Consider the following 21,579-nt stretch of genomic DNA (forward strand, 5'->3'; position numbering starts at 1 on the left):
TTAATACGCGCTTTTCTTTTTTACTAAATTCAATGGACTGCAAATGAGCTTCCTACTATGCTGAAGTGAAGAGACTTTGCAGAAACTCGAATTGTGCGCCACAGACGCGTGTACAGAAAAAAAATGTTGCGAGCAAAAGGAAAATTCGCAGAGATAACAGGAGGCTAACTTTATTTCTATAGAACGTGAGTCTAAGAAATACGTAGATGAAAGTGCGAGGCAAAATTGCTCTACTAGTTGCGGCATGTGTAAGCAATGAAGACAGTGGATTACCTCCCCATTGCATTTCAGAATACTGGTTGTCAACCAGGATGCCACAACCTGGGGATTCAAGGTGAACGGTAGTTATTTCGGCTACACTGGACTCATCGTTCGAGGCGTAAGTCACCACCTGATTCAATTGAACCATTTATTGGGGCGAAAGAGAATACAACTTAATTGCCTTGAAAACCCAAGTCCGGGTCAGCAGGTAAAGAAGAATATTAAGGAGAGAAGGGAATGCAAAGAACTAGGTAAGAAATCCATACCCATGAGAAGAGTGTGTTGTTTGAAGAGCAGTCAGCGAACCAACCCTCTGAGTTCTCAGGTCTTTCAGAGGCGGAAAGCTGATAAATGCCATTCTGTACTGCCACGTAGCTTCGCGGGCCGTCCCACAAGACGTGGGGAATTGCCGCTGCAGCTAGTGCAGATGGGAGAGCCTGTCTTGCCATCTGTGTCGTCGAGTATGTGAGGGGAAGCTGCGCCGCGGCGGGAGAGTTGTTCGGAATGGTTCAGCACGTTTAGCCTGCTAATGGGAGCGCCCAGAATAATAACAAGGGGTTTGGCACAAGCCTTACCTTTCCTCATCTCCCCGAGTCATGAAAGAGCTACTTGCACGCTGTGGTGGTCGGAGGTGCGTATGTTTCGCGAGAATTTTGTTCGTGTAATTGGGTAGCTCCTCGGTTTCGAGAGTATGGCATGGCGCCTGACAGTCAGGTTGTATGAAGATATCACGGGTATGGGGTTCGTGTATGATAGCAGCCTCCGCAACGGCCGTGAGTTCTTCAGCGCGTTGTAACGAGATGTTGTAGTGATACCCCCGGAGTTGGGTGCTTTGGAGTCCACGACATGAGTTACGTGCCTGGCTACAGGGCCGGTCCATAGTGGAAGGCGAGGGACCACTGAATGTAGTTAGCGTGGACCTGGGGGTTTATGGCAAGGGTTGCTTTGGGCAAGAAATGGCCAGCTGTCTCGTCGGTGAAGTCTTGAGAGTCGATGCAGTCCCCGCAGGAGGGGATCGGCCATCCTTTATATCGGCGGTACAATCAGTTAACTACCAATTTTACTACCCGTCGCATTTTAGTAGAAACATCAAGATTGTCACCACTTATTCATGATCATTCTGTTATAGATTATATTAGTGAAATTATGGAGAACAACTGCGTTAGCAAATTGCCGTCTGAAACAATTCCTACGCTATAACATCTTCTACTCGTTATTACAACCGAAGAAGGTCCTCAACGCTAACGTATTCATCACACCACTGTCAACTAACCAACTCGTCATACTCGTTCGCAATCTCGGACGTCTTACGTTTCCAAGACTTAAATTTATGACTTGTTCAAACTTTCCTTTTTCTCTAAAATATTTGCCGACTCAAGATAAGTACTTAATGCTGCTTAATTTCTTTAGGGGCAGTTGAAACGTATGTACTATAGGCTATAAAGCGTTATCTTGAGGTCATCGCTCGTCGGCCCATAAAGCGGTGAAAGCGCTTTTGTGCTTCTTGAGGACGACAGGCTTGCGTGAGCGTCTGTGACTATTAATGCAATTTTTATTAGACCACACGCGTCAGCGAACACACCGCTAATTTCCTTCTTTCCTTCCCTCCTCTCTCTCCCTGTCATCTTTGTTTTCCCCTTTCTCATTCCCCCAATGTAGGGTAGCAAACCGGATGTTATTCTGGTTAACATCCCTGCCTTCTGCATTTCTCTTTCTTTCCTGTTGAGGTCCTGTAGCTTTTGTTAATTTTATCTATGTAGATATGTTTATGCTTTTGCCAATTTTTGACGCGTTGACATGACGTCATGTATTTTTTGCAAGTGATGTATGTGTTACCCATTATGTTGCCCCTACCACTGACACGATGGGGCCTGCAGTTCAAAAGAATTATATTCTCATCTCTATTTTTTTTTGGATAGCATAAACGTTGTTAACATTACATATGCGTTCATTTGAGATAATTCTCCATTGACATCATATGGGTAACACTTCATTACAGATTCATCCACACAGTTCCATTATTCTTTTCGTTATGGCAATGCTCTGTGATATTCCGAGTGGGATTGAGATTCAGATAACGAGGAAGAAAATTTAAGAGCAATACTAATGCAAAGTTATGTGGGTATATGATTTTTTTTTCAGACAAGGGTGTTGGTTTACGAACCAAACTTGAAAGGGCTCTTCCTTATACGTCCCATAGGCACATAAAACGCATCTTAACCACAACGTGTGAGAGAAGCATTCAGAGGCTGCAAATCTTGCCTCAACTTTTGCTCAGGAAAGTGACGTGTTTGTGGGACCAATGATGCCTACGGTCGAACGACTCGAAATAAGCGAAGTTACGGCGCCTTACGTCTACACTGAAATGTTCTTGCTCACGAGGAAGCCCGGAAAATACGTTGATCCTTTTGCATTTGCCGTCTCCTTCAGCCTCGAGGTAAGTGAGTTATTATATTCATTTTATAAGTTGTAGCGTCGCGACTAATTGGTAATGAAGTACTTCTCACTACGAGATACGTTATCTTTATGGTTAGCAAACCTAATAATATGTAGGGAATAAATAGAAGAAACCCAGACGGCCATGATGAGAAGAAACACGTCTATAAGGCATACGTTTTGGCAGTTTTGTCACCACTCGTTCACTCTTGTTTTGCATTTTCTTGACTATTACGAGCGCATCATTGAGAACAACTTCCGCCGTAATCAGCACCTCCGAAGAAGATATGTGCAAAGGAAATAATGACGTCAACAGCTACTAATCATTACAAATATCACCGATAGGCTCAAAAACACAACCATTGCTACCTACCCTTTACCGACTACCTACCCTTTATATCCGTTAAGGTTCACTGTTATTCCCGCGTTCACTGTAAAATCCTTATGTGTTCGACGATTTGAGGAGGGGCCCAGCAGCACCTTAAAAAATGTTGGGCAAATAATAATAATAATAATAATAATAATAATAATAATAATAATAATAATAATAATAATAATAATAATAATGATAATATTAATAATAATAATAATAATAATAATAATAATCCAATCCCGCGCAAATGGTGGAGTCAGTGATCAGTGAAGCTTTCTGCGATGTTTACTGAAATGCTTTTACTTCACTTCTCCTCCATTTTATGTATCTCAAGACTCCTCGTTCAGACACGCTATTGTTCTATTTTTGATAACTTGCCTTTCCCCACTCGGCTGCTTTTGTACTTGTATGCAGGTGACTTCTTCAATTTTCTGTTGCCGACTTCATGCCTTCTAACCTCTGGGCATTCTTGTCTGTCCGGGTGCCTACCAGTAGCACATACAAATTCTGGGGAATGGGACAAGAATGTCCACATACCTATAGTGTCCCATGCCTAGTTGCACATATCCAGTAGCCCAACTTGTGTATTCGAACACATACGTACCGGCACACGCCCACTTGCACGTACACGTTGGCCGAAGTTGTATATTCGCATGCTTACCCAGTGGTCCCAGTTGTCGATTCAGGCGCGTGCTCGGAGGCACATACCCAGCGGCAAAAGTTGTCCATTCAGGCACATACGCCGTGGTCCAGTTGGTTGCGTAATGGGCAAGACAGCAGCAGTACGCAGCCAGAACCTGCAAAGTGGGGGAAAAAACTTGAAACTCATCTACGATCAATGTCCAGGTAACGCAAACGGCACTATTTTGGGATGAAATTGAATTCAGTGTAAGCCGAATGGGTGTTTTTTGTTCCACGTATACTTTATACACTATATAACTAGGTAGACTTCATACGCTATATATAATAATAAAATAACGGGATTTTACGTGCCAAAACCACGATCTGATTATGAAGCACGCCGTAGTGAGAGACTCCGGACATTTGGACCACCTGGGGCTCTTTAACGTGCGCCTAAATCTAAGTACACGGGTGTTTTTGCATTTCGCCCCCATAGAAATGCTACCGCCGTGGCCAGGATACAGTCCCGCGACCTAATGCTTAGCAGCCTGACACGATAGCCACTAAGCAACCACGGCTGTTTGTATATAGTATGTACTCTATGTAGGCGAGGTGTATGCGAGTGCGTGAAAGTCCCTAATGGCCCTGAGGTACAGACGACGTGGCCCTTGAAAACACCTCCAATGGTGTTGCCAATGAGCTTTCCGTCTGAGTCGGGTGGTAGACGCAAGTGTTGGGACGCGCTTTCTTGCTCGATGGCATCTTAGGACGGGACATCTTGCCGCACAGCAATGTGGCGGGAACTGTTGGTCGGAAACAGCAGCGATGTGCACTCGACGCCAAACGCGCACGCCACTTCACACTCGCCTCGTCTCTGTAAATCCTCACTCACATAGTGCGGAGCGAACACACCACCATGGGCGTCTCCAGAGTGGTCGGGGAGCAACCCTAGCAGAGCGGGGCCGCACTTTAGCGGACGCTCGCATTTTCACAAGGCGAACCTTTCGTTGAGTCTTCCTTCCCGGCTGCTGTCTTTCCGAATAGCTGTTGCCGAATGCTTCAGTCACACTCAATGTAATGTCGTAGTGCTACCATCGCCGCCGTAATATTGTCGTCCCTTCTGTCTGCTGGCCACTGGTTACAGTCTTGGACGATTGGCCAGTACCGGACATGGTGCAAACACCGCATATAGTGCGAATCGAGGCGGCCCGCGATGGTGACTGATGCAACTAAGCGCGAACGGGAGCTCCAGTGCCTACACGCCGTTGTTGACATGCTGTCGTCATCATTTTGTCACCTTCATGCCAATGTCATAATTTCTTTGTTGTCATATAATCGTCACGATTCCGCTGTCTTTATTCTGTCGCTGTCACTGCGTTGTTATATCGTCGTCATCACGCTGTCATCTTTGAGTCGTCGTCGTCCCACCATCATCATCATTTCATCGTCATCAGTCGTTTATGGTTATTAGAAAGTCGTCATGCCATTGCCGTTATTTAATCACATCAGTGAACTGCCGTCATGCCGTCGTGGTTGTTCCTTCGTCGTCCTTCTGTCCTGGTATTTATGCAGTTGTCATGCCTGTGTCGTCATGCCATCATCGTCGTTCCACCTCCGTCGTACCGTTGCCATCACGTCGTCGTTGTCATACTATTGTAATAATTTTAGCTTCATTATACCATTGTCGTCATGCCATCGTCTTCATTCCAGCTCCATAATTCCTTTCGTCAGACAGTCGTCATCACTCCAGCGTCGGCGTCACACGATCTTCAAACCATTCTTTTCACCAGCATCGGCACGCCATCGTAGTCATGCTGCCATCGTAGTCATGCTGTCATCGTCCCATTGTCGTCATGCCATCATCATTGCATCGTCATCATGCAATCGTCGTCATGCCGTCGGGGTCGTTCCATCGTCGTCATTTTGTCTTAGTGATTGAAGTGTCATCATGCCATCGCCATCATGCCGCCATTGTCATTCAGTCTATGTCATTTCGTCGTCGTCTTAGAGCCATCTCCATGATATCGTTGTCATTCCATCGTCATAGTGACTGGGCTACGCATGATTGAGCGCCACACGTTTATGTTGAGCGAGGCGGTTTCCAGTGAAAATTAGTCCAACCCTAAAGTTCGTGTGGTCACTGAGTGCAAATGATGGCTAGGGAGGAACGGCGTGCTTCACAAACACCAATTAAAGCTTCGCTGAAACCGATTCCTGAGTGGGATCCGCAGATTTTTGGTGCGTAAATCATTCATTAGGTATGCTGAATTGAAGACTGTTATTTCAGCCGACTGACAGAAGCAATTTCTTTGTAGGAGTCATTCATAAAAAATTTCTACAGAACTTGGATGTCTGCGCGCAGTTTTGCAAAACGCCGGTGATCCCGTCATGTCTGGGTGCTTCACGAAAATAGTGAGACGCATGGAAAGACAGCTACCTGACAATTCCAAGAACGCTATTGACATAAAAAAATGCGCAGGCCTGCGCAGAACACGCAGCACACTCACAGCGTAAGCTGGAGATGGGGCTCCATAGGAGCTCCATTTTCGGCAGCACGCACTAGAGGGTCTTCGCGGCGAAGTCTTTTTGCGTCGTTTTCACGAGAATGAACAGAACTGTCCGCCAGGCGTCGACGGCTAGTTGCAGCTTGTGCTTCACAGCGGTCTGTTGAGCCCGACGTTGCCTGGTCGCAACCGCGCGAGTAGCTCTATGATTCGCTTCTTCAGCAGCGGTTCGTACCTTGTGAACCGCGGCTCGCATCTCACATCGCGTGAAGAGGCGTCATAAGGTACCATGCGAGGCTCACGTCATAACGTGTACCGAAGAGTAAGCACAGGTATCGAGACTGCGTGGCGTACGTGTCACATTTCTTGAAACGTGGGACGATACGATGCAACTGCTACATGTCGTGACACCTTGTGGAATAAATATAACTGTAATGCTAAGTTTTCACCTATTGACGCTACGTGGCACGCATCTGACATCACGTGACAAGTGGCACAATACCATGCTGTTGCTGCTGCTGCTGATGATGATCTTTTGATGATACCCTTTGAAATGGGGTGGTGACAAATCGTTTACCTAGCCTGCTTGATTTAATCAGGAATGCTGAACATGTTTTTCGTTCTAGCATTTTTGTATACATCTCCTAAGGTTCCTTTTCTTCCTCAAAACTTCTCTAACTACCTTGCATCTCTACTTACGCAACCGCTGCATGGTGTGCCACCTGGTAAAATAATATGCAACTGCAATGCAAATTGTGCACAGATCGACGCTAGGAGGCGCGCATCTCACATCGCGTGACTCCTCGCGCGCTTGGACACCGGTACAGGGCATGTTTCCGCAGCAGCTTGCAAGTGCTGGTGTAGCGCAGTTGTAGAGTAGCTGACTCCCGCACAGAGAGCCCACGTTCGATCGCGATAGGAACTGTTTTTTTCTCATTCCTGGTGATAGCTGCGAGGGTCACCGGCGGCGACGGACAACCGAAATAGCTATTGGAATGAGCCCATAACATCTTACGCTGTAAAAACTGCACCTGCAACTTTCCACTACATTTCCTTGCTTTTCGTCCTTCTTCATGCCCTCTATGCCGTACCGCTATTTTGACGAGGAGCAATGCCCGTCTTTTCTTCCCCCACCAGCGCTATCAGCTCTTCTGTTGGGTGTAATGTATTTCTGGTAAACGTTTAGGACATATGCGCGATATGAGCCTATGCCATCCGCGGTGTATGCAGAAATGAAGGAGGCTAGGTCATTTATCAAGCGGTTCTCGCTTCTTTTAGTCCTGCCTCCTCTATTAGAAAATTAAATAAAGCATGATTTGATTGATTGATTGATTGATTGATTGATTGATTGATTGATTGATTGATTGATTGATTGATTGATTGATTGATTGATTGATTGATTGATTGATTGATTGATTGATTGATTGATTGTAAAGGCGTGGCCTCCGAGATTCGTCCGTCACGTCACCAGATTTGGAAATCATTATATGACCACCACAACCTTCTCAGTCGAGGCACTTCTCCGATTTTTGCCCTGCCGTCGTGACATCTGAAGAACTCCGCCAAATAGGCGTCATACTGATGCATTAAATTAAAACGAAAAAAATCGGAGTACAGCTAAGCACTTATGAATTTTGAATGTGAAAGCATTAATGTTCACTTGAACGCCGCTGAGCGGTCCTTCGAGTTATGAACTCCTCGTGGACCAAGCGAGTGCTTTGAGACGTTTGGCACATTTTGATTTGGCCTCACCGAGGCGCAGTTAGAACGCAGGCGAGAGCATGCGCGGACGAGGTACGCTGGGATAACACAGGCTTGCAAGACCGAGGGTGACGAGGCGTCGCGGCGATGTCCTCTAACCTCACGCAATACGGGGACAGCAGGTGATACCTTGCGCCCGCTCTGCTCCGTCGAGGCGCGAGCCAGCGTCACGAGTGCGAGAGGAGTCCTCGTGACATGGCGCCGCAGTCAATGGGAGATAGAGAGAGAGAGAAATTATTTGAAGAAAGGCAGAGAAGGTCAGCCTGAGTTAGCCTGCTGTAGCCTGCCACTCTTTCCTGCTACTCTAGCCTGCCACGCTTTCGCATCACAAATAACACAGACCTCAAGAAGTCAAAGGCAATGGTAGATCGTCTTTTAGAAAAAACTCTAGGCTTCCTGCTTCATGTACACGAATAATATTCAGCGCTTATGTTTATTATGAGCATTGCGGGACCAGTGATTTTTAATGCATATTTAAAGCGGTTGTTATGTGCTTTGCGCCACGACCAATGGAGCACCCATTGCTAGAAACTTTATCACGTCTTCTAGCAAGAAGACGACCTCACTTTTCAGTGGCACCCAAGACACTGTGGCATTAAAGGCCACGAACATGGAGGTTAAACTGCTCAGTCTGCTTAACCTGCCCCGCTTTCAAGAACTGACGCAGCAACGAAGGAAATTTCGCGCGTTAGAAGCCATGCGGAACATATCAAGCTTCCAACACACGCACCTGCATTTGCTGTGACCGCTCTCTTTGAATCCGGCTTTCATCTGGACTATCTCGAACCGAGAGGAGAATACTATGCTAATTGGTATGGCGGCTTTAAAAAAACCATTTGCTTTCCGTGTCAGCATGCTTGACAGTGCTGCATGTGACGACTGCTGCAGCGAAGAAACCGTTGAGCAAGTTCTCCTCGCTACAGAGCAAAGAGGCGTCACTTGCCACCACGTTATCTTGTGCCGACCAAAACCCGCCTTCGGAACGAAAATACTACTGTGCCGGCCTATGCTGTTGGCACATCAGAAGCCTGTCTGTATACTACTGAAATGCCTTTGAAGGAGTAGCCTATTGGAGAGACCTTAAAACAATGAGGGAAAATGCGCCCCACCTTTCTTTATGCGTATGCTCTCTTTCTCCGTTTTACTTTCGATCTCTATATGTTCCTGTGCCCCTATCCAAGTGCCGGATAGGAAACCAGATGGTTCTGTTCCGATTAACTTTTCTGTATATTCCATCTTATTTCTTCATCACGACTAGGTAAGTGTAGGGGATATCATTGTGGTTCTTCGTGAGCAATTGAACGAGGAGTCGGCTATCAATTTCATGCCATTTACACTAGTTTTTCAATGTTTGTTACCAAGAATAACGTCAAGCATTTTCGAAGTAGTATTCAAAATGCGCGCAATGCCTATTTAGTTCCTTTCGCTCAGTGCAACATGGTTGAGGTGTCCCCTGTGCTGCACATCACCCAACATTTCCTCCCCACAAAAATCGACATACACTCATAGTAGGGTAGAAACGTATTTCGCGCTTTGTGTTCTCGCTCTAGCTAAGCATCAGAAAATATCGCTCTTAAATCGAACGCTTCTTAAGGCCAAGCATTTTCTTCCTAGTGCAGACTCTTTTTCTTTTTTTTTGCGAGTGAATCGGTGTGGTACCTCATCGCTTAAGAGCACCGATCTCGCTTATACTACCGACTACCTCGCCATTTTTGTGGGCCGATCCCGGTGAATGTGCAGTCTGGAATTATGTGCCACCGGAGCGACTGGGTATGCGGACTAGCTATGTGCCACTGGGTATTGTGGCACTGGGTTTTCATTTGCTTTCAATCTTATATCTTGCCATTAAAAACATTCTGTCTTGCCTACTATAAATATTGCCACTACAGCACGTAATCTCAACACAACGTGTAAGGTAGCCAATCGGGCACGTCTTTGGTTACCCTCCCTAACTTTCCCTTTTCGTTTCTCTCTCTCTCTCGCCACACAACATTTACATTTGCCATACAACCGTCCTCTACAAATCATGAATGATTCGCATTGCGTAGACATCAACTAATCAATGGTTTATTTCATTATCAGTTAAAGCATACTTATTCAGTGGTACAGCGGGAAAGGGTGGCGAAAAGGCAACTGAATACCTGACAATGCGCCAATCCCCGCCCAGGGGGTTGATTATGCCAGAATTGTTTTTCTTATATACCTGAGATGGTTGGTTTTCAATATGAGAAGCAGGGCGTCAAGAACGATCGTGCTTGATGCTGCTGATGAAAAAAAAATTATATATGGGGTTATCTTACAGAATTATTAAAAAACCGCCTGTGGCATATAGGTTGATCCTAGCCCTTTAACTGAATTATTCAGAGCCGGATTTTACGTGCACGAGAAATCAAAAATCAAATAATTGGCGGAAATTCCCAAATTACCTTTTTCTTTACGATACTTATTGTATTTTGCGAATTGTACCCGGAGAGTTGGCAAGGCATATCCACTTAGAACGAATTTTGAGGATGGCCTGGGCTTCGAGATTAGCGTCATCAAACCAGAGGTAAAAATGCACTGTTGTTCTGCGTAATTTTTTAAGAAATTGCTCTATTATGTGTTGAAACACAAAAGTACCTGGAACGCCCACGTATTTCATCCCCAGCTTTGTTAATGAATACCTCATAACTGGTGTCGTCCTGAAAATTAATTCTAAGTGAGTACACCTTGCAAACTGATCAGCTACGATTCAGAAACTGCAATATGTGCCGTAATTTATTAAGAATCCAACTTGTGAAGTTTTGTTAATTACTTGAATAGAGTTTCAATTTCTCATGCACGTACTGCCCGCCTTTTTGAATAATCCAGCTCACGGACTAGAATTAACTATCTGCCACAGGCGATTTTTCAAAATTTGCAACTTAAGAATGATCACCCGTTATATGCTAGATGTATCATTGCTACTCAAACAGAAAAATACAGCTAAGCATGCACTTTGCACCTACTTCTTACAGATGAGTGTAAAATAATAACATGTTAGAGATGGACTGTTGTGTCAACTTTTACCGACTGGTATATCTTTGGACAGGGGAAGGGTACTTCAGCGTTTGGACCATTGGTGTATTAACCAGTTATTTATACGTTATTAATAAACAAGACTGCTATTTTGTTGCTATGCTGCATTATCTTATCGGTGGCATAATTTTTGTTGCTGCAGCTCCGGCCTTCCAATTTTTTACCTGAGAGAGACCCTTCTTGTTCTACAGCGAAGCTGTATATGGCTAGGGTTCCATGTATCTTTAAGTGTTTGTGCGTCAACAATAAAAATATCAGCGTAGGCCGATCCCGGAGACAGTTCAATACAAGGCCGACCCGCAGCGGAGGTGAAGCACAGGGTCTCTTTGTTCACAGGGTCTCTGTTATCTATAAGACGACTTGAAGGCGAAAGCCCAAGTGCGGATGCATTAAAGACGGACACATGACGTACACATCGCTTAGTCATCCCTCTTAATTCCAAAGATTGAGGGTTACACTTCTGCCCAAGGTCTTGGGTTCGAGTGCCTTATTTACTATATACTAACTAACTGTGTATTAATTAACTTCGTCTTCATTAACAGCAGAGGTCGTGGGCTCGACTGAAACCAAATGTCGTGGGTTCGTGTGTCGTGATTACCTATATCATAATTACCTGTACCTTCATTAACATCACTTTAATTACCACCAGAGGTGGTGGGTTCGACTCCCAGCAAATGACTAGTGCTCGACTCCCACCAAAGGCCGTGGGTTCAACTCCTGAGTAAAGGTCGTGGGTTCGATTTCCACCAATGATCATGGGCTCAAGTGCCTTAACTCTATCGTAATTAACTGTGCCTGAATTAACTTCACCTTCGTTAACACGAAATGTAATGGGTTTGATTCCCACAAATGGTCGTGGTTCGACTCCCACGAAATGCCCAGGGTTCGCAACCTTTTTGTATCTTTCGTGTCGTCGACGCGTTTTCGCTCAAGGTAGACTGACTGATGAGACATATAAGGGTTTCGCCATAATAAATAAAGTAAACAAAACAAGATGCATTGTTTCAAGTGGACGGGTGTACTAAAATCGTTTGTTAACAACACATAGGCTCACAAGCAGGTGGCGTTGCCATATAGGCGAGGGACAAAATGTGTGTACAACCATACATCCTTCACTTACCGGAGGACAATGCCACTGACTGTGGGGATAATTGTGCCGTACAAATTAAAGACGGAATTGTGATATCCGCTTTGTATATATATCTAGGCACATCCAACTGTGATATGGAGAAGCTCATGAACATGCACTTTGTATGGGTTCCACCTGTTGACACTACCCCTGTGATCACCGTTGCAAACTTCAATGTGGACAATTCAAAACCAGACAAGAAATGGTTCACTCGGTCTGTGCCAGAAGCGTTTGGTTTCAGGTGCCACACCAGTCCAAGTCACTCAACATACTCAACAACGGCCGTGTAAAGGTTTAACTTTGGCCAATAATCTGTCTAAGGTTGTAACCGAACGAATCAGTGCATATCACAGTAATCATAACGCTACCGTCAATACCATTATCAAATGATGAAAATAAATACATGTACCCTTGCCTAGCCCTGTGTGATGTGCTACAGCTTCGCTGGTCATCCACCTTCACAGAGTGGAATGGCTCTTCACTGTTTTTACGAGAAATTTCATATTTGCGAGCTCTGACGAATGAACGCAATTAAAGCTATGTTTCAGGTCTGGATTAGCGTATTTTTCGCATTGCTATTCATAACATCGATGTTGACATTGGACAAGTGCGTTCGAAAAAAAGACACCAAGGACCTTCTTCTGAGATTCGGGAGTTGCCTGTGGCTATCGTGCACATACTTCTTCACTTCTGGTGAGTTTATCGCCCTTTCCACTGATCCCTTCTGTAGACTAACGACCAATTAAAAAAATTTCTAGGCACGAGTGTTCAAACTTCAAGTTAGCCCCACAATTATCCCGAAATATAATGTGGACAAAGAGAGCGGATAGATAGTCTCTGGAACTGTAAAACTCAGAACTGATAAATAACAACAAGGAAGGTTACTAATATCACAGCAGACGGCGACAAATTGCCTGCTGTTATAGTATAAACCTTTCCTTATCCCTTTAACAATACTAATCCTGCACTTTCAGTAAAATTATGCGTTCCTCGAAAGAATTCTCAAAGATGGAATCATCTCCATTAAACATTCACTGCCAACTTGAACCCTAAACGTAGCTCCGCATCACGAAATGGCTATCTACACCTCTGAAGAGTTCCTTGAACCTTACCTAGCTGAACGTCTTGCGTGAACTTTCGAAACTGACAATACACCTGATATCGACACCATCGTTTGTTTGCTCCTTCTGTTAAGTTGAATACCGTCACATTAGCCCGATCGCGAACCCTTCCTTCGGCATTGCCAACGGTTGTCAGCGATGGGCATCCGTAGAAAATCGGCGCTCCCGCTAGAAACCTTTTATCCTATGCGCCGCCTTATTTCGTACGCAGTAGCGCCATCTCTGAGTGGGTTAATTTATTCGCCATGTTGGTTTGGGTGAATGCTCTGTGTTGTATGCCAGGTGCACGCATAGCGGCAGTTGCTGGTGGTTGTTATGGGGCAGGCGGTGTCTAGTTAGTACAACGTGACGCCCTCTGCGTTGGAGATGATTGGGTGAGACGTACTGAAGGGTGACTTAAGTAGACATGGCGGACGTTTCTGCTTCCGGTGACGTGGACAGAGCACCCAGTATGACAGGTGCGCGTGTTTTAACCTAATAATAAATTCCCCCGTAGAGCGTATGCCTAAGTATAAACATTCGTTTCCTTGAATGTACTTATATTGCAACATTCGTCCTGCCTAGTTGACCTAGTACCTGGTTTAGGCTGAGTAGTTTATGAAATGTACAGGACAATTACAACGTCACGCGTGCTGGTCTGGTGATTAGTTGGACAAGCGTTCAAATTTTTATGTTTAGATTGCGTGGGCGACTATTTCACTAGTTATACATGGTTTGGTAAAAAAATGTTTTAGTAATAACAGCATACTGTTGAACTGCAAGAAAATACAAGAGATATTTTATATTTGTTTTTCTTTTCTCCTAAGCGCACCTGCATGGTTTTCGGGAATAGTGTCATCATAAAGAGCCGTCACATTATTTTTATACAGTGCCCATTGGGTATCACTGCTTTACAGGGCAAAAAGGCGGTGGTGAAGCGGAAACCTTACGTATAATGTTTTTCACGTGACAGCGTTAAGGAGCTCCGGTGTCGTCGGCGTCAGCGGCGTTGACCGTGCGCGATAAATCCCAGAAGGCACTTCATAAATAAAAAATATCTTGCAAGATGGGCGGGTGGGAATCGAACAAGGGTTTCCGGAGTGTGACACGGAGACGCTACCACTCAGCCCCGAGTTCGTTCCTTCAAAAGGGGACAAAATCGCCTGTAGTGAATGCGGTGTTGCCTTAGAAACGTGCCGTAGAAGGTTATACTGCGGTGTATATCGGTAATTATGACCATGTAACTTACAGAAGTCGCAGTTTCACGAGTAGCGAAGTACGTTTCCGCTACATTCCTGCTGCGCTCTGCGCACACGCAGAGCCATCTTGCGGCGAACACAGAAGACCCGCTGTTCGCAATGTACGGCGCTGCCCCGACACGTGGCGCGCCCCTCGCCCCATGATCGCGTCCGCCTTCATGGCGCGTCGGGGCCCGGCTATCTGTGCCGATGGCGACGTTTGGCTGTCGTAGCGCGTTTGAGTAGGCGGTGCGAACGGGGTGCGATAACACTATCGCGTTCCACTCTTAAAGGCGAAGATTAAGCGTCCTCCAATTTTTTTTTACCAGGCCGCGTATAATTTCTATAACAAGTGCTAAAGTTCTCGCGTTTGAACTGCTAGAACATGTTTGACTTTTTTTGGCACAGGTAAAATAAATTCAAGATCAGGCATACAGCCCGACGACTTATCTGCGTGGTCTTCTCACGAATCCGCCTTTCGTTTACTAGTAGAAAGGCTGGGGGCCAACCGGTTTGTAAGCGTCGTCAGCCCGAAATCCCGCTTCGCAGTGGCTTTTGCGGGATTTTCGAACTAATGTGACAGGCTTTCCGCTCCGTCGCACTATCTGCCGCGGAATCGGCCCGGCTATCTGTGCCGATGGCGACGTTTGGCTGGCGTAGCGCGTTTGAGTAGGCGGTGCGATAACACTATCGCGTTCCACTCTTAAAGGCGAAGCTTAAGCGTCCTCCAATTTTTTTTTACCAGGCCGCGTATAATTTCTATAACAAGAGCTAAAGTTCTCGCGTTTGAACTGCTAGAACATGTCTGACTTTTTTTAGCACAGGTAAAATAAATTCAAGATCAGGCATACAGCCCGACGACCTATCTGCGTGGTCTTCTCACGAATCCGCCTTTCGTTTACTAGTAGAAAGGCTGGGGGCCAACCGGTTTGTAAGCGTCGTCAGCCCGAAATCCCGCTTCGCGGTGGCTTTTGCGGGATTTTCGAACTAATGTTACAGGCTTTCCGCTCCGTGGCACTATCTGCCGCGGAATCGGCCAATCACTGACGATAGCATTGTGCCGGCCTCAGTTTGGTGCCCGGTCGCAGATCGCCACCCATTTCACCATATATTATGTGGCCCATCACATATCACCTAAAATCAGGTATTTCTTTCTGATAAATGGCTGAAGGCTTTAGGGTATCTACTTGAAGCATGGAAACGTGTCTGCATTTTTCTCAGAGGGAGTTCATTACCACTCACTATGTTGTACTTGCACATGGCAAGGTATAGCAATCAGTCTAAGTTATGCAGTGCTTACGTCGTACCAACCAATTACTTGCTTTAAGGACAGCTATTATTGGTTGCCGCATTATTTCGCGTGTTGCACCACAATATGCGTGGGATCAAAATCCTTATGAAGTAAGACACTCAGCCGGGCTCCGAGGTGGGCGAGCGCTAACGATTATGCTCTTTTACAGGCATTCGTTCTTCGCTGAATGACTGGCACTTTTTCTTATTAAAAAAAATTATGGGGTTTTACGTGCCAAAGCCACTTTCTGATTATGAGGCACGCCGTAGTGGGGGACTCCGGAAGTTTCGACCACCTGGGGTTCTTTAATGTGCACCTAAATCTAAGTACACGGGTGTTTTCGCATTTCGCCCCCATCGAAATGCGGCCGCCGTGGCCGGGATTCGATCCCGCGACCTCGTGCTCAGCAGGCCAACACCATAGCCACTGAGGAACCACGGCGGGTTCTTTTTCTTATTGTAGGGCGGTTGTTTTCAAAGCTCCTAGATTCTTCCCTCGTGAATGAACACTGCACTAGAGCTGCTGAACTAGGATGAAAAAATAACGCTGCAAAATTTGAAGCTGCTTATAGTTCGATGCTTGTATTAATGCCATATTTGTCTTTGTGCGTGCGTAGGTGAAGAAAACAGACGCTGGTCATCTTGCATTAGTAATGACTGGATATCTGTCCTGCAGCAAAACACAAGCGAGCAAAAAATGTGTCGACCAGAATGATGCTCGCAACATGGAGCTTCTCTGTTTTCATCGTGGCTGTCCTGCTGAGTAGCCGACTCGTGAGCACCATGCTAATCAAGGGCACCGAAGACCACATCGACGCTCTTGAAGACGTGCTCCGGTTCCCAAAGCTCAAGATCCTCGCCGAAAGGGGCAGCGCATTCGACGATCTTCTCATGGTGAGATGGATAGGACGCTAGGCTTTTGCCATCCCTTTTTCCCTTTCTTCTTCAGCTAAGCTTCTGCTCACACATACAATTCTTTCATACCAAAGGGGTACGTGCCGGCAGTGTGTGCTTGAGTGCTATAGCATTTATTCGATTTGCTACTGTGACCTCAAGATGGGAAGCTGGGTGAATGTACCAAGACCGTGAAATTAATCACTATGTGCACACCTGTTGAGCCTTTCTTATGTCTCTGTCTCTTTCTCTACGACGTTTAGCAAAACGTTCAGGTTGCTCTCGTTGCTTTACTGACTCGTGGGAAATGAAGTGCCGACACAAAACTGTTTCTTTCTGATCGTCTATATTTCGATGAGCAACTGTCTACCAAATATTTACGGAAACAAGCCACAAGTGGTCCAACGCGACGAATAAATATTCATAGCATCGTATGGCGTGAGTAGCCCTGGCTTTTTTTTTTCTAACTATCGCCAAATGACGTACCTGGCTAGCACCTTATAAAGTTTACCTAAAGGCGAGAGATGTCGACAAACAACAACAAAAAAAATCTCTCCGAAACGTGCAACAAAGTCCACCTCGTGTGGCTTTACTAACGGTAAGCAATAGACCAAAACGCGAGAAAGTGAAATATATATATATATATGATTTAATTAAAGGAGATTGAAAACTCCGACGCAAAGTCTGAGAGCGTCGGAACACGTGCGCGTATATGCGGAGTGGAAGTCGGCAGTTCGTTCTAAGAAGCACCTGGCTGCTGGTTCCACGCTTTGGTGCTCGCGGTCGAAGACGGTGGTGGACCCGGGCCACGCCTCGTTCTTTTTTTTTTTTTTGCGAGGAACCCGGTTTTGTGAACCTAGCTGTCCGATCACTGTTTGGCTGACCCCCCGAGATACGTTTGCTCACCCAGATTTCCAAACGGGTTCTGCCCCTGGCTACGTGTTGGCCGTTTCGTCAGATGAGGAACCGGTCGGCTGGCTCGCGTAACAAAATGTAGGCTTCCCTTCTTAACTACTGTCGGAACAGCTGTCGGTGGCGGCACTGCCGAGGATGGCACACAATTTGTGACATACTGGCGCTCAATTTTATCGCCGTCTCGGCCCTCCATATTTAATAATATAACGAAGCTCGAATTCAAAGCTTCCTAGTCTCGACGTCTGTGCGTTGGGTCCTCACAAGCATATCAGTGTGAGTCAGCTTACTGCGAACATACAACGCAACTAGGGATGCAGAAAACAGGTCCAAACACTGACCAACTTTGGAGATCATCATGGAAAAATATCCACCCCAGGTAGTTTTGGCATGGCGCTGCAAGTCTGAGGGTGCGGAATCGAATCCCGGTTGGAGTTGCCCATCTCGATGAAAGCGAGAGAGAGAGAGAGAGAGAGAGAGGGAAGGAAGGAGGGAGGGAGCAAAGACAGGAAAGGAAGGGAGGTCAACCAGACGAGCACATGGTTTGCTACCCTACACTGGGGGTGGGAGAAAGGGGAATAGAAATGCAAAAAATGGCCTTGTACCGTGCACTGGGTGCGAATTAACGAAAATCAGGTGGTGAAAATTAACCCGAAATTCCCCGCTACAGCGTGCCTCATAATCATGTCGTGGTTTTGGCACGTAAAACTCAGAATTAGATTTTTAATGGAGGGATGCCGCATTTACAACAACTATGACACCACACAGTATCTTTTCGACCTCTAAACCACTCTACTGAAAGCCTGGACAAACGCAACTTGGTGGACATTCAGAAAGAGAGAAACATTTATTGATGCACCAACCGAAACTGTAGCAATGTTTCCAGCACAGAAAGCAATAAAGTTGTCTTAGGCTGGCTTTGGACTTAGGCTTATTTTCGATGGAAGTATGGAAGTTTCCATCTCGTTGTGAAAGAAAATCTCGTTGAAGCTCTTCTGTGTTCTATACAGTACAATGTTGGACTAAGGTAGTCGAAGTTCCGTAAATACGGATGGTACTATATGAACCAAGCGACATTTCTGTGAATTTTACTCCAATTGAATCTATACCTTGTCCAATCAAGATTACATATAAATCAATGGAAATGCAGTCAAACAGCTTAAACCGCCGCAACGTTGTTCATAATCCAAGCACAGGCATGACTGTACTTAGACGTCCTAAGCTGGCTCCTGCATGAACAGAAACGGTTCGATTTCACTTGGGTGTGCAGCCTAAAAGTGTATTAAGATTCGACGAGGAGAAATATCGATTGCTTGAACCGTGCTAGCGCTGCCGTCTACCATTTGAGAAACGTTCAAGTGGTCGCCTGATTGACCACTGATTCGGTTCAATCCTTCCTTCAATGCAGATACCGAAGACGGCATTTTTCAAGCAAATCCAGAAACAAGTGGAACTCGTGGCGGGAACCATTGCCCCCGGACCCCAACAGGATGAATTTTTTGACCGCGTTGAGCGTGGAAGTCACGCGATCCTCTACGAGAGGAACTTCCAGGACGCTACACTGGCCAGACGCTTCGCTGAGCGCGGCCGCTGCAGGTTCAGGCGAGCGCGCCAGAGCCTCAGCCTGCAGCCCTTGGCTATGATTTTGTGGAAAGGCCTGAAACCGCAAGTGAAAAAGACCATAACAACTATGTAAGTCACCAGGATGGTGACATCCATGCCGTCGTAGATTTTGCCCCAGAACTAGAGAAATGACTTCGCTGCAATCACGGCCTTATTAAAGAGCTTTAGAATTATCGCACTCAAGGAGCATGCGTACACTTAACGGCCATTAGCTTGCCCAAGAAATAATGTCCGCGAAGCTGCGGATGCGCAGAACTCTTTTTTCTTTATTGTACGCAGCGGTGACAGTAGTGTCCCTAGGCTTGAGTCGGCTATTTCGAAATATCCCTAATCTACATTTTCGGAACCGAAACGTATCTCTGAAAAGCTTTCTTCGCATCGATTGTTTTTTTTATTTTATTAGTTTTATTCGTTCCAGGGAGACCGAAAATTAATGTGACAGGAAAACAGCACGTCCAACATACCGCAAGTGCTAAGCTCACTGGCGCTATCTCTTGGGCTCGTAAACAACCTCTGAAAAAAAATTTTTTACACATTTCAAACAAACACTCGCATCGTGTAAAGAAAGCCGTGAGCACCATCCCTGGCGAATGCGGCAACGCTATGCGTCGGCGAACGCAATAATAATAATAATAATAATAATAATAATAATAATAATAATAATAATAATAATAATAATAATAATAATAATAATAATAATAATAATAATAATAATAATAATAATAATAATAATGAAAAGAATTCCGCGCTCCTCTCGTGGTCTTTCGGGTGCCTCCTTCGCGCGTCGTGATGTCAACAGGGTGCTACTAATGCATGAATGAAACCACGTTTATTCCGCATTAAAATGCGCGGAAGACGCTGCGGTGGAAAGAGGAGGGGTGTTATTGCAAAAGGGGAAGGGTAAGGCTTCCTCCGTTTTATTAATGAACGTCCTGGAGGCAGCTAAGTGGGGGCCGCATGACGCTTGTGGCTGTCGCGGAGCCGATCGCCGACGGGAGGTGCTGCAGGGTCCTGGAAGAACAGCAGCAGTGCTCGCCAGAGCTCGATCACATGGTCCGGAGACGTGGTATCCGGGCAAGCCCAAGTCCGGAGAGAAGAAGGCCAGGGTCCCCGCTGTATGGTGGCCAGAGCATGAAGCCTTGGTGGGATGTAGAGGGGCCACTCCCAACAAAGGTGGTTGAGATCAGCACGACATGTGCACATGGAACAGAACCCACTTACGGGTGGTTGCGTGCCACCCTTGTGGAAACGGTTCAACAAGTGAGGAGTAAGGAGGGTGCTTGTCTGGATTCTCCGAAGCAAGACTGACTCCCGCCGTGTGAATACCTTCGGTGGAAGTGACGGTATAGAGAGTGGATTGTCCACTGCGGCGAGGTAGGCGGCACGTCGTTGTTTGGTCGCATGCTTGTCTGCCATGGGGTCTGCTACCTCAGGTGCGGTAGCTAGGAGCGGATAAGGATTATCGGAGGCTCTGGCTAGCGCGGTAGAGAGATGAGCGCGCGCCAGTCTATGGGCCTTCTCGTTTCCGTGGATACCGCAGTGCGCAGGGACCCAGTGGATGGTAACATCGTGACCGCATTCGCGGAGCAGGCGTGCCCGGTGCCGGATCTTCTGCAGTACGGGATCTGTGTAAATAACATTAGCACATGTCCGATGGGCAGCCTGGGAATCTGTGTACACATGATGGTGAACAGGGTCAGCTTGAGACGAAGTTGCGAGGGCCCACTCCAAATAATCTAGGATGGCCATTAGCTCAGCGCGGGTGCTGGACATTGCTTCTGCTGATATATGATGGCGGCGGTTCTGATTTTCATTTGTCTGGTCGTACCACGCAGTCGCAAAACAGGTGTTACTAGCGTCATCTACAGGTAGTGCAGCGTCCGTGTATACGATGCGTTCAGTCAAGGAGAGTGAACTCGTAGCCTTGGCATGCCTCTGGGGGCTATGCAAGGCGCCGCATTTGCTGAGTAGGGTGCATATTGAGAGGAAGTGGCCTGCCATCGGTGAGAGCCGTGATTTCCCACGGCGGCGTGTTGTTGGGCAAAATGGGAATTTTGTGGACGTCATACCCGAGGAGCATGAGTGTGTGTCGCGCGGCTTTTGTGGCGCGCGGTCTCGTCTCTTGTGTATAGATGTGTATGTCTACGAGCTCGGACAGGTTGGTGAGTTTGCTACAACTTTTAAGCGCTTCGAGGCTTATGTACTTTGGGAGTCCAGTTACAATGCGTTTGGCTTCGTCAAGTAACCGATCGAGCGCGTGCATCTGTGTGCGGTTGACTGGATGATACGGCATTCCGTACATGATACAGGAGACAAGAAAAGCTTGAGCGAACTGCCGCATTTCACGTTCGTTTACTCCACGGGTGCGGGTAGAGATTCT

At 46.3% G+C, this 21,579-nt stretch overlaps 1 protein-coding gene across 1 annotated transcript; it reads right to left on the reverse strand.

The window, feature by feature from the left end:
* Positions 1-20,141: 20,141 nt before the first annotated feature.
* LOC140219080 (uncharacterized) lies at positions 20,142-20,972 on the reverse strand. The gene has a single exon (XM_072288961.1). It carries the CDS (start codon positions 20,970-20,972, stop codon positions 20,142-20,144), a length of 831 nt encoding a protein of 276 aa, XP_072145062.1.
* Between the last annotated feature and the right edge of the window lie 607 nt (positions 20,973-21,579).

The sequence above is a fragment of the Dermacentor andersoni genome, chromosome 1, assembly GCF_023375885.2.
Source record: "Dermacentor andersoni chromosome 1, qqDerAnde1_hic_scaffold, whole genome shotgun sequence".
Classification (NCBI taxonomy): Eukaryota; Metazoa; Arthropoda; class Arachnida; order Ixodida; family Ixodidae; genus Dermacentor; species Dermacentor andersoni.

What these genes read in the sequence shown, in the direction of transcription:
- LOC140219080 (XM_072288961.1), bottom strand. Translation starts at nt 20,972, where the DNA reads ATGTCCAGCACCCGCGCTGAGCTAATGGCCATCCTAGATTATTTGGAG.